General features: G+C 48.5%; 5 protein-coding genes across 5 annotated transcripts; all 5 read right to left on the bottom strand.

Annotated features, from left to right (window-relative positions):
• Positions 1-1,340: 1,340 nt before the first annotated feature.
• EV420DRAFT_1764881 (uncharacterized protein) lies at positions 1,341-2,741 on the bottom strand (the record flags this gene model as incomplete). Its single annotated transcript, XM_060480799.1, has 6 exons — positions 2,522-2,741; positions 2,427-2,468; positions 2,137-2,378; positions 1,996-2,074; positions 1,616-1,944; positions 1,341-1,553 (listed from the first exon to the last, which is right to left on the bottom strand). The coding sequence occupies exons 1-6, from the start codon at positions 2,580-2,582 to the stop codon at positions 1,341-1,343; spliced, it is 966 nt and encodes a 321-aa protein (XP_060329813.1). The 5' UTR covers positions 2,583-2,741.
• Positions 2,742-3,994: 1,253 nt separating this feature from the next.
• On the bottom strand, positions 3,995-4,952 carry EV420DRAFT_498534 (uncharacterized protein). Its single transcript, XM_060482384.1, has 5 exons — positions 4,635-4,952; positions 4,446-4,580; positions 4,324-4,389; positions 4,075-4,273; positions 3,995-4,015 (listed from the first exon to the last, which is right to left on the bottom strand). Exons 1-4 carry the CDS (start codon positions 4,854-4,856, stop codon positions 4,193-4,195), a joined length of 504 nt encoding a protein of 167 aa, XP_060329812.1. The 5' UTR covers positions 4,857-4,952; the 3' UTR covers positions 3,995-4,015; positions 4,075-4,192.
• EV420DRAFT_498637 (uncharacterized protein) lies at positions 4,727-6,813 on the bottom strand. The gene is made up of 2 exons (XM_060482386.1): positions 6,466-6,813; positions 4,727-6,405 (listed from the first exon to the last, which is right to left on the bottom strand). Exons 1-2 carry the CDS (start codon positions 6,709-6,711, stop codon positions 5,050-5,052), a joined length of 1,602 nt encoding a protein of 533 aa, XP_060329811.1. The 5' UTR covers positions 6,712-6,813; the 3' UTR covers positions 4,727-5,049.
• A 319-nt stretch (positions 6,814-7,132) lies between these two features.
• Positions 7,133-8,721, bottom strand: EV420DRAFT_1271486 (major facilitator superfamily domain-containing protein; the record flags this gene model as incomplete). Its single annotated transcript, XM_060467640.1, has 4 exons — positions 7,133-7,703; positions 7,764-8,314; positions 8,368-8,508; positions 8,560-8,721. The coding sequence occupies 4 exons, from the start codon at positions 8,719-8,721 to the stop codon at positions 7,133-7,135; spliced, it is 1,425 nt and encodes a 474-aa protein (XP_060329810.1).
• A 288-nt stretch (positions 8,722-9,009) lies between these two features.
• Positions 9,010-11,144, bottom strand: EV420DRAFT_498620 (uncharacterized protein). The gene is made up of 2 exons (XM_060482385.1): positions 10,645-11,144; positions 9,010-10,584 (listed from the first exon to the last, which is right to left on the bottom strand). The coding sequence occupies exons 1-2, from the start codon at positions 10,810-10,812 to the stop codon at positions 9,238-9,240; spliced, it is 1,515 nt and encodes a 504-aa protein (XP_060329809.1). The 5' UTR covers positions 10,813-11,144; the 3' UTR covers positions 9,010-9,237.
• Between the last annotated feature and the right edge of the window lie 296 nt (positions 11,145-11,440).

The raw sequence follows: 11,440 nt of genomic DNA, 5'->3' as shown, positions 1-11,440 counted from the left end.
TCCGTTCTCGGCTATCGTCCCCGTATACGCGAGAGAGGATTACGACCAGACTTTCTTACGATCCATAGTGACAGTGATGAATGGCCTCAATCCACTTCGCGTACGCCTACCGTTTACTGGTCAGTACATTTGTCTCCATCACATCGATTTGCTGCTTATATGCGTTGTTCCTTAGGTCCTAGGTGTACGCCTGATGTTTTTGAAGTCTTCTGGACACACTGTCACCGTAGGGACAATGGACTATCATTCTGTCCACGTTTTTAGGTTAAACGTAGACAAACTCGCTAAACTTGGATGCAAGGAAGCGACACAGTCATGACTAGACGTTGCAACATCCTCGCATTCACTTGAAGCTATGCGTCATCCTTCCAGGTATAATGCAGTCGTCGCTGACGGAACTCTGATACGGATGCTCTTCTCGAAGCTACACAATAATCTCGTCGTTACGATGATAATTTAATTCGTTCTTAACAGGTTTCGAGGGTCGTCATCTTCTGAAAGTATATCGTTGACTAATGAATGTGTTGGCGGAGTCGTTCCATACTCGTCGCCAAGGCGAGCGGGATCCAACATGTTTATGCACAATCCTCCAGTTGGCTAGTTATACAACGCTTTTTGCCAGAACTGCAATTTCCTCCGCCCTCTGTCAATTGAACATTGCGATGAATGCATGCAGTCAGGGTACGCCGTCGAACACATCCAACTTACCCATTCCGATTGACGTTCGCTTTCTAGGGCATTTTGACTCACGATTGGGATCGTTGTTGGCTCAATAAAGCAAAGCGGGACGATAACAAACTGCCAGGTTCCTCCGTGTCAAGGGAGCCCGCGCTATCGGGTGTTACTCGCATTATCGTAGATGGCACCGAACAACGATACGTCTGCACTTACGTCTCTGTCGATTATGACACCAACTGGCTACAACCCCTGAAGATGTCCCATGGCTTAGCAGCTGCAGATGCTGCATGCGAAAGCTTGTTTGCCGTTGCATTGATATCCCAGGAATTGCAGTTTATTCGCTTCAATCTCGCATTGGGAGTGTTGGCACGGTCTGGTCCCTCCGCGATCGCGTGTACGATATCCGTAGTTTCCCGCATGTCCGTAGCTACAACCGCGACTATCACTAGCGATTCCCCATTCCCTCTCTTGGACCTAGCAATACGGTTCCAGCATCCTTCACTATTTCCTACTTCACTCATTGCAGTGTCCTATCCCGTCAGGAAGTCAGTCTCAAGCCTTGCAATATCATATTCGTTGCAGCCACGGCTACTCCTCCAGTAAATTACACGATGTTATCAGGTCCGTGCCGCATCGGCAACTCTGCCGAAGTTGTTATCCGGTCACACAGGGAGGGACGCCGCCTGCGAATGGCTCTGGTGTTCCGCCTGATTGTCGACCCTCCGACTGGCCATGCTCGCCGTAGTGCCCATATCCGTTTCCCTGTGAACTGCGGCCCCGAAACGTAGGGACGATAAAGCCGAACTAGGCCATGAATCATCAGGGCGCGCATGCCCTGCCGCGACGCGCCCAACAATCAAAGTGGGGGCAATGCCCTTGGAAAAAAAAAAACCTCGAGTTTAGCTAATCAAATCGTCCCGGAAGAGGAAGGATGTACCCTTATCGTGGTGGTTATGACGTCAAGATAATCTCCATGTGTATCATTCCGCGCGACTATCACCAGAAGCACGATCAGCGAAGCGGTGTATAAAGCCGCTGATTCCACGACCACTTCGATGATGCGGCGGTATCGGTGGAGGCCATGTTCGACCTTCCTTCCAACGTTTACAATTCGGAAAATGATTAGCAGGGTGCACCAAACAGTCGTCGCCATTATGAGAGAGATGTAAATGATGGACCAATTGATCCTAGTGCCATATGCGGTCTGTTCGTCTACTCCATTGACGTTGTCCGAGACAAGATGGTACACCGACAGAACCTTGCAGACTAGGAGTACATCACTGAGTCTGGACTTATTGAAGGACAGGACGGGCTTACCTATACCTACGATCGTGCAGAGCATGGGGCAAATAATTATGAGCCAGCTTCGTCCCCATATGATCCAGCACCGCCAGATCTATGCAAGGGAGGTCCAGACATGAATTAGTCGACCAATATTGAAAGGGTGATCACGCATACCATGGTACCGTCTGAGAGGATTGTGCTGATCCCTCCACAAGTAGCGGTAACGATAATTTTTGCTACCGTATGCCTGTCTCTGGCTTGGGAGGCGAAGTAGGATGTCACCATATCCTCGTCATTGTCGATGAATACATAACGAAGGAAGGAACAGGTGAGGCCGAAGCTGATGGTAGTCAAAATGTATATGGCAGTGACGACGACGCCCATGACGACCTTATTCCGCCGTTCTTTGCTGGTCCCTACGGAAATCACAGGTCAGGCGTCATCAAAGTGTGAAGAGTGCGTACATAGCTGCCAAAGGGTGATGGCCAATATGGAGGTGTACAGCCCTATCGAGTCGGTTAATTAGGCATCGGGAAGAATACGAAGATCAAGCTCATACCGTGTAAAACTCCTTGGAGGACCACTGATCCTATAAGATTGCCCAAGATTTGACGGATCATTGATCATCTTCAGTAAGTTCCGGGGCATCTGTCGGCATAGACATGATGGGTTACTTAGTGGCAGCGAACTTCAGAACGCTGGTCATATTTATACTTCTTACCTTCTTGAATGTTGCTTTTCCGACCGCAATAATGATTCCAACGATTTAATAAACTGTCAATTTACGAAGATGGTGGATTCTCGGTTGTCAGGTGTGGGTCGCTTATTCTGCCCCCCCAACCATCAACGGCGAAAGGTGTTGTCGGTAAGCCACCAATCTAACATATTCCTATGTTGGGGCATAATTAGAAGTTGCACTCTTCAAAAACCGCTGATATCATGATGAGAATCACGCCCAGTCTACGATCGGCATTGTGTTTTGACTATGTTCCTTGCAACGGAGGGTGAAACACGAGTAAGATTGAACATCGATGAGGTACTACATGGGCCGGAGGAAGAAGTCGAAGGGATGGCTCGGATTTGCGACTGAGATAGTGGACACAGCGTCTCCACGTCTTCACTGGCGGTTGTCGGGAGACCACTCATTTCGGCCTTCCCACCACCAAGCGCGAGGGTATGCTATTAGTAAATCACTAATTTCATATAGCTGGTTCATGCGTAACTCATGCGGTTACAGGATGCGGGCTCATAAGCAGCCATAAGTGCTACGAATGATAGGGCGAGCTATGCAGATATGGTGATTAGGAATGAGCGTTAAGATATTAAAATACGTATTATAGTAACCCACGACTGGCTGTCAGAGATTAATGCTATGGGTTGGAGGGGCTTCATAGACAATACCACGCTCAACACACAGCTGAAGTTACACGTTGGCTCTGTCCCTCCCTCAACACAGTTTACGATGATGAATGACAACGCGACGGTGTTAGGACAAGAATAAAAATATCTACACGATTCGAAAACCTGGACCAAACTTGATCAAACCCGTCGTTTCTTTGGCTGGGAATTGATCACGGTTGATTCTTCATAACCACGTTTCGAATGCGGAGGGGATCCATACTAGATCTTAAATCAGACGCATTGATCTGAACATGGTGATGGCACTCACGGCAGTACCATGTGAAGATGAACTCGTTATCTGTACACAGACAGAGTGAGATCGAAGCAAGGAGAGATCCAAAGCCTTCATACGCACTCCTCCTCTTCCACGAGAAGACTGATGAGATTGATATTAGCCAAAGACGAAGGAATGTGACAGTAAAGGCGAACCATTGTAAGTGCCGAACGCAGAGGCGGAGCGTGAGCCAATGGCTAAGAGGAGTGGATAGTCAACTGGAGGACTCGATAAAAATAATGCTTGAAACGTACGGAACAGCTTCCCCGCCCGCGTGAAGACTAGGGAAGGTTATCATTATGAGCATATAGGAACCATCGGAGAGGATAGAAGACTGCATACTAGGCCTGCACAACACCGAGAGACGGGGCTGGAGGGCTAATAAACGAAATCGATATCATTAATAAGCCGCCTGTGACTTCATGGCGGAAACACACTTTGAGGGGAGCAAAAACACTGGTGGCTGGCCCAGGGACTTGAGCGGATTCCTCAGCAGGTTTCGATGACAATGGTAAGATAGGCTGGCCCCAACACGAGTCGAGTATGGACAGATAATCAGGGACGCGAACCAACGGCTGCAATGTCTGATACGGTAGATTGTATTGTGATATTCGCGGTACTTGTGTCGGTCGGTGCCTATACGTCGGTCAAAGCGAGCACAGACCCGAAGAGACAAAGCAACTCACAGAAATCGGAAGGGCGGCAGCCTCATCTATGGCGCTCTGAGCCTGAGAATTCGAAGCCGGAACTTGCTTGCATCGGCGGATTAGGGTATCTCTCCTCCAGTTCAACATATAGCTTCACGCACTGGTAACGGTTCTTCTTGTTTACTAGGAATTACATTGGTTGACAGGTGCTGTTGTGCAGAAGGCTGGTTCTGGGCTTGAGCTTCCGTTTGAGCTTGAGTTTCGGCAGCGGAGGACGCCTTCGTGACCTCAGACTGCTTACAGTAGAACCGATGAGGAAAGAATGGCCAGTAACAGTATGTGAAGCGTACCGCAACAATAGCATCCTTCAGGCGCTCCTCTAAACCCAGCACCGTTCGCTTCAGGTCGGCATTCTCACAATCGATTCTCTCCTTCTCGCCCAATAATTCGCTCAACTCCTGTCTCGTCTTCCCTGCTTGCTGCCTGAACCTATCGCGCTCCTCTTTGAGCTCGGAGATAATCTTGGAGAGGTGTTCGTTCTCCTTCGAAAGGCTGTCAGTGCTGCGCTGCATGATGGAGGCTCAGGAGATATGAGAAAACGGATGTTTCAAGCGGAGAACACTAATTTGTAAAGCGGCGTCGGTCGAACCGCTAGCACGCAGCCGTGACAATACCGTACCAATAAACCCCTCGATTTCATCTTTGGGGAAGACCAAAGAAAATACACACAGAAGCGCGGCATTAATTTCCTGAAAATTACTTCATCTAGCAGACCCGTGTCCTAGCCAACTCCCGCTCTTCCATCCTCACCTGAATAAAAGAATCTGGTAGATCACCTAGGATATCCCACCCTGCACGGTCTGGGCACTCATAGGAGTAGTGGAACCAACACTGGAGAGTAAGAAACCGGCTGAGAAACATGACGGGGCCCAGCACATCCCTCATTTTAGAGGGAAGTTTCGAAGTTCCAACGCTCAGTTTCTTTAATTTGGGCAACGGCGGCATGCCAGTATGCGGAGGAACTTTCGCGTACCCATTGAGATAGAGGCCTAAACCCTCCAGGTTCCTGCCGTGCTCGACGACAAAGGCTAGAGTTTCCCAGTCAGAATATGTATGGGAAACATCTGACGGTGATAGGTATATCGGAGAAGGGTTCAGAGAAAGCTCGCTAAGCATTTCCCAGTTCTGGAGGATGTGTCTGATGTCGCTGTTGGTGAGCTGAAGGGGGCATGGGTGGTCAATCGAAAAGCGGATAACATTGCGGCAGCCGAATAATGGTTGGATGTCTGCGAGTGTTATGCGTTCATCGGGAGAGAGGTCAAGCTTGTCTCCTGTTAAATGCAACGCATTAGACAAGAGCGATATGTCGCGTAGGGATTTGCAACGAAGGGATATGGCCATTGTAAGTTTCCGGGTAGATATCTGGGACTCGGGCTTGTGCGACTGTAAAGACAACTTGGTCATCACGGCGAACTCGGTACAGAAGATATGGGTAGTGGCGTCAGGATAAGGAATCGCAAGGGTGAGACTTTGGAGTTTGCTGGATAATGTGATAGGGGAAGTGGGGGAAGAAATGATAAACGACGATTTACTCATGTGTGGTTCGATGTGTATGTCAATGGTTTCGAGATTGGGAAGAGATGCCGTTGAACAAATGACGGTGTACAGGTCTGTCGACGGGGAAAGGATAAGGGTTTTGAGAAACCGCAATTTTGGAAGAAGCCATGCAAGCGCGGGTCCTATACGAGCTTGAGATGCATTCACACCACGGTCGGAGAAATCTAAGGCAAAGCTCTGGAGACGCGACATGCGTGAGGCTATGTGCTCGAAATATTGCAAGATGGTTCCATAAGTCTCAACCTCTCTTAGCTTGAGCGTAAGCTTTGTGATCCCCTCGTGCATGAAAAAGACCGACTCGCGCCACAAGTCACCATTAGGGCATGACCAGGCAAGTTCAGTGAGATTAGGAAGAAAGGGTATAGCGTCAGGCCGAAGCACAGCAACGTCGTTTATGACATGACGATAAGTTGCGCATAATATCATATTATCCAGGACATGTATCCGCCGCCTGTATATGTCGAAGCGCGCCCATCCACTCGGTGTAGGAAGGGATTCAAACGACTGTCGACAAAAAAAGTGTCGAGTTAGTAACATGATGGTAAGACTCCTTTTCCGACTCACAAATTCGAATTCGTAAGTGCCATCGTCACCTTCGGATTGTTCTCCAACAGGCATCAGCAGATCTCCAACAGGCGCTAGCAGATCGAAGATGAGACTAGGATCGCATACTTCGCGCCAAATCAAATCCATGGTAATATCTGCCCAATTTTTACAGACAGTGAGAGGACCATATGCGAGCCGGTGCGTCTGGGAAAACTCGGTGAGGATTGCGATGACCAACTCAGGGACGGTAAAGATACGGTGCATCGGAGGAGACTGATCCTTGAGAATAATCAGTATATGGGTCAAGCTTTATTGTAAGAAGCCATTACGATGTGACTAGCAACTCCAAAGGTTTGCTGGTCATGGTGAACAGGAAAGATGAAAAAAGAACGAATTCCCAATTTGGGCATGACATACGCACATGGCAATGCCGGTCTTGCCGGACTCTCAGTTTTACAACTGGCTTGCAACCAACGCCACGTCGTCTGCAATTTGGCCATATGACATAGTTCGAATGGCAGAACGACTGACATCCACGAGAGCGGGAGTCAAGGAATTAAGGACTCGGCTACTAGTAGACAAGTCTTGTGCAACGGGAATTTGCCACTTCTCCCGAGGTATTGAACCATGGACTTTGATAAAATTTGGCATGCAGCACGTATGAAAAAAGGAAAACACCATACCATCATAACAGATACACAAATGTTGGAGCCAAATCTCCATCCATCCCTTTGACTTCCCGCCTCAGCATCCCCCTCTTCCTCTCATTCATCTGCACGAAATATCCCAAACATAACGCCGACCCAACAATCATCCCAACACTGAACCCGACCATCACCTTAGTCCCAAGCACGTACTTGGGCGCAGTGCTCAAGCTCCCTATCAACCATGTCGACACAATTCCCCCAGCGCTCGCCACCATGAACCCAACAGCAATCGCTGTCGCACGACGAACGTGTGGTGCCGAATTGGTCGAGTTCCACGTCCCCAAAGTCGGAGTGGTGGTGTATACACCGGGTATGGTCAAAAAGAGGCTACCATACCGAGTATTCGCTGATGACGAGGTAAGGAATACGATGAATCCTGTCAAGGTGATGATGGAAGTCATGATACAAACAAGACTTCGAATGTGGAACTTGTCACATAGGTAGGCTGACATCATCGACAACGCAAAGGCGGCAGCAAATGGCGGCACACTCATGAGCTGGGAGCGAGCAGCAGTATATCCTAAGCTCTGGACAATTGACGGTGTAAAGCTACGAATAATAAAAGTCAGGACAACCAAGATCAGCGTGAGATGAGAAGGTAATGCGTACAAAGCCAAGCCGAAAAGAACGGAACCCGAAAAGAATAATGTGATACTGAGAATCCAAACGTGCGGTGCGACTAATGCCTTCTTCACCTCTCTCCACTCAAACTTCTCCCCTCCGGACTCAGCAACTCGACTTGCCACATATTCGCGTTCAGTGGGACGCAAAAATCGAGCAGCCATAGCATCCCGAGGCATAAGAAAGTAGCCTATCAGGCCACAAGCAACGCTGAACGCGCCTTCGAGTATGAATATCCATCGCCACCCTGAACGTCCACCTATGCCATCCATGCGTATGATACCATAGGCGAGGATTCCTGAGAACGCCCCCGAGACTGAGCTGGTTGCGAAAATGGCTGATACACGAGTGGTCATCTTGGCACGGGGGTAGAAATGTGTCAAGTATAAAACTATCCCAGGGAGAGCACCACCTTCGAAGACCCCGAGGAAGAATCGACAGACAAGTAGGCCGCCATAATTCGTCACCACTCCTTGAAGGGTGGTGGCCAAACCCCAGCCGATCAATAAGGTGGGGAGGAGATAGTTCGGTCCAATGACCTGGATAGACGACTATAAACCCAAGAAACTGTAGAAGATGTTACTTGACATACTCGGAGTAGCAGATTTGAAGGTAGTTCAGCAGCAATGTTCGAAGCATAGGTAACAATTAATGCAGTGGTGTACTGCTTGTCGGTTATTCGGAGGTCATGTTGAAGGCCAGCAATACGTGCATTGCCGATGTTCGTTCTATCCTGTCGCGGATTTCAGTCATTCCAGAAATCAAAAGGTAGTGGATGACGTACCAGGAATGACAAGAAGTACCATATTGCTATGACCGGTAATAGAAATAAGTCCACCTTGAGCCATACCCTCCTTTCCAACGGTGCATCAAGTTCGATACTGTGATGGCTCTTTTCGCTGTCGCCGCTACCTGAATCGTGGCTGTCCTGAAGAGAGTCCGTCATGATTATCAGAACACGGACACGGACAATGGAGTATATGTACCTAGTGGACCACTCGCAGGGTCGTGAGGTGCGGAATCCCACGGGCCGGGGAAACTGGACAATGAGTCCAGAAATATTCGAGTGGATCTTGCAATCGAGATGTAAAACGTACTGTGATGCCTGTCTTCTCCTGAATCAGAATTGAAAGGATAACTACTGGGTAGCGAGCTTGCGATGATGAGGATCGAACTGAACGATAAAGGAAACGAATCAAACCTTAGAGCCTTCTCCCGTCGTACGCAATACGGCCTCCTCTATCCTCCGTTGATGATGGTCCCAAAATAGAGCCCAATAGTCTCCGAGGCCGAGGTAACGTGCCAGACAAAATATTTTCACGTCAAGGGTACTTCATTTTATGTGAGGCTACATCCTCGACGACGACAAAACGCAAGTAATGTATGTTCGGAACGGAAGCCATTACAGTCCTCTGGGATATTCTTTCACAAAGCATTTGATTCCTGATGAGAATGACATCGCCTAGCAGATCCGTGTCCTAGCTAACTCTTGCTCTTCCATCCTCACTCGAATAAAAGACTCTAGTAATTCGGATAAGATATTCCATCCCGTATGGTCCAGGCCCTGATAAGAGGAGTGTACCAGACACTGAAGAGTCAGAAACCGGCTGAGAAAGCGCGCGGGACCCAGCACATCCTTCATTTTAGAGGGAAGGTCAGAGGTTCCGACACTCAATTGCTTTAATTTGGGCAACGGCGGCGGCATACTGACGTGGGAACGAATTTCTGCAAAACCATTAAGATGAAGACCTAAATGCTCCAGGTGCCTTCCATGTTCGGCGACAACGACTAGAGTTTCCCAGTCGGAATATGGCTCGGACTCTGGAGGTAATAGGCGCGACGGAGAATCGTTAAGGGAAAGATCAATGACCGTGCCCCAGTTTCGGAGGAGGGTTATAATGTCGTTGTTCGTGAGCTGAAGGGGTAATACATGGCTGATCCGAAACCGGACAACACTGCGACAGCCAAACAATGGTTGGATGTCGGCAAGTGTTATGCGTTCGTCAGTAGGAAAATCTAGCTCATCTGCTACAGCTATGAGCTCTATGTCACGTAGGGATTCGCAATGCAATGATATGGCCTTCGTGAGTGACCGGGTAGATATCGAGGATTCGAGTTTGTAGGACCTTAAACACAGTTTGGTCATCGTGGGGAACTCCGTACAGAGTAGACGGGTAGCAGCATCCGAATAAGAGATTGTAAGGCTGAGGCTTTGGAGGTTGCAGGAAAACGTGAAATGGAAACTGGGGGGGGAGATCGAAAACAGCGTCTCATATAGTTGCACATTCCTGGGAGCGTCGATGGTTTCGAGATTTGGGAGAGATGCCGTCGAAGCAATGACAGCGTACATGTCTTCCATTGCAGGAAGAACGAGGACTTTGAGAAAGCGTAATTTTGGAAGAAGCCATGAAAGCGCGGGCCCAATATGGGCTTCAGATGCAATAGCATTATCACGGTATAAGCGCAATGTAAAGCTCTGAAGATGCGGCATACGCGTGGCTATGTGCTCGAAATATTTCAGAATGGCTTCATGCGTCTCAGGTTCTTCTAGCTCGAGCCCAAGGGAAAACCTTTTGATGCCTTCGTGCATGAAGAACACCGATTCACGCCACGAGTCATCACGATAGTGTAGCCAGGAGAGCTCGGTAAGATTGGGAAGAAAAGCCATGGAGTTGGGCTGAAGCACAGCGATATCGTTTATGACGGGACGGTAACTCGTGCAAAGTATGACATCATCCAGGACGCGTATTCGCCGCCTGTATATGTCGAAGCGGGCCCATCCGCTCAACGTAGGGAGGGTTTTGAATGACTACCAGCCGGAAGGAGGTGAGTTAGCATCATGATGGTAGGTAATCCTTTTCTGGCTTACACATTCTGAATCGTAAACGCCGTCTTCGTCATGTAGAGGTCGCTCTTCAACAGGCCCCAGCAGACGAAAAATGACACTAGGATCGTCTATTTCCTGCCAAATAGAATCCATCGTGATGTCCGCCCATAATTTGCAGACAGTGAGAGGACCGTGTACGAGCGGCTGCATCCAGGCGAGTTCTGCGATTCATGCGGTGACCAGCTCTGGGACGGTAAAGATACGGTGCATCGGAGGAGATTCAGCCATGAGAATAAGTAAGTATATGAGTCAATATTTATTGTAAGAATTTCTTACGATGTTACTGGCAACACCAAAGATCTGTTCGTCATGGTGAAAGGCAGAGATAAAAGAGGATAGAACTCCGATTTTGAAGTTGAACGTGACATAGTAGTACGCACGTGGAGATGCCGGTCTTGCCGGCTCCAGACAGCTCTGGAGCGCTCGTGTAGCCACAGATCCACAGATTTGAAAAAAAAAAAAAAAGAATATAAAGACTCGAGAGAACTCAAAAAACATGCTTTTCACCCAAATTTAAAACCAAAATTAAAAAAAAAGCAACAAAGATTGAATCAGACTGTCTCTGGTGATGAATATCGGCATAAGTAGTATATCAACAGAGCTCTACAGGGTGTGATAGCAGATATTCCCATTGATGTTGAGCTGCGAGCATAAAGCTCCATCTCCATCAAGTCTTCGTCTTGACTTCCATCTTCGGGCTCTCTTTGTTGCGGCCCCAGTCCGTATCGGGTGAGCGTAGATATCTTTTTGCTTTCAATGACCTGAAAGACCTTGTCTT

This window comes from Desarmillaria tabescens (genome assembly GCF_030435595.1).
Source record: "Desarmillaria tabescens strain CCBAS 213 chromosome Unknown EV420scaffold_21, whole genome shotgun sequence".
Classification (NCBI taxonomy): Eukaryota; Fungi; Basidiomycota; class Agaricomycetes; order Agaricales; family Physalacriaceae; genus Desarmillaria; species Desarmillaria tabescens.
The sequence above is the reverse complement of the archived record's forward strand: the minus strand, read 5'-3'. Positions and strand labels throughout refer to the sequence as shown.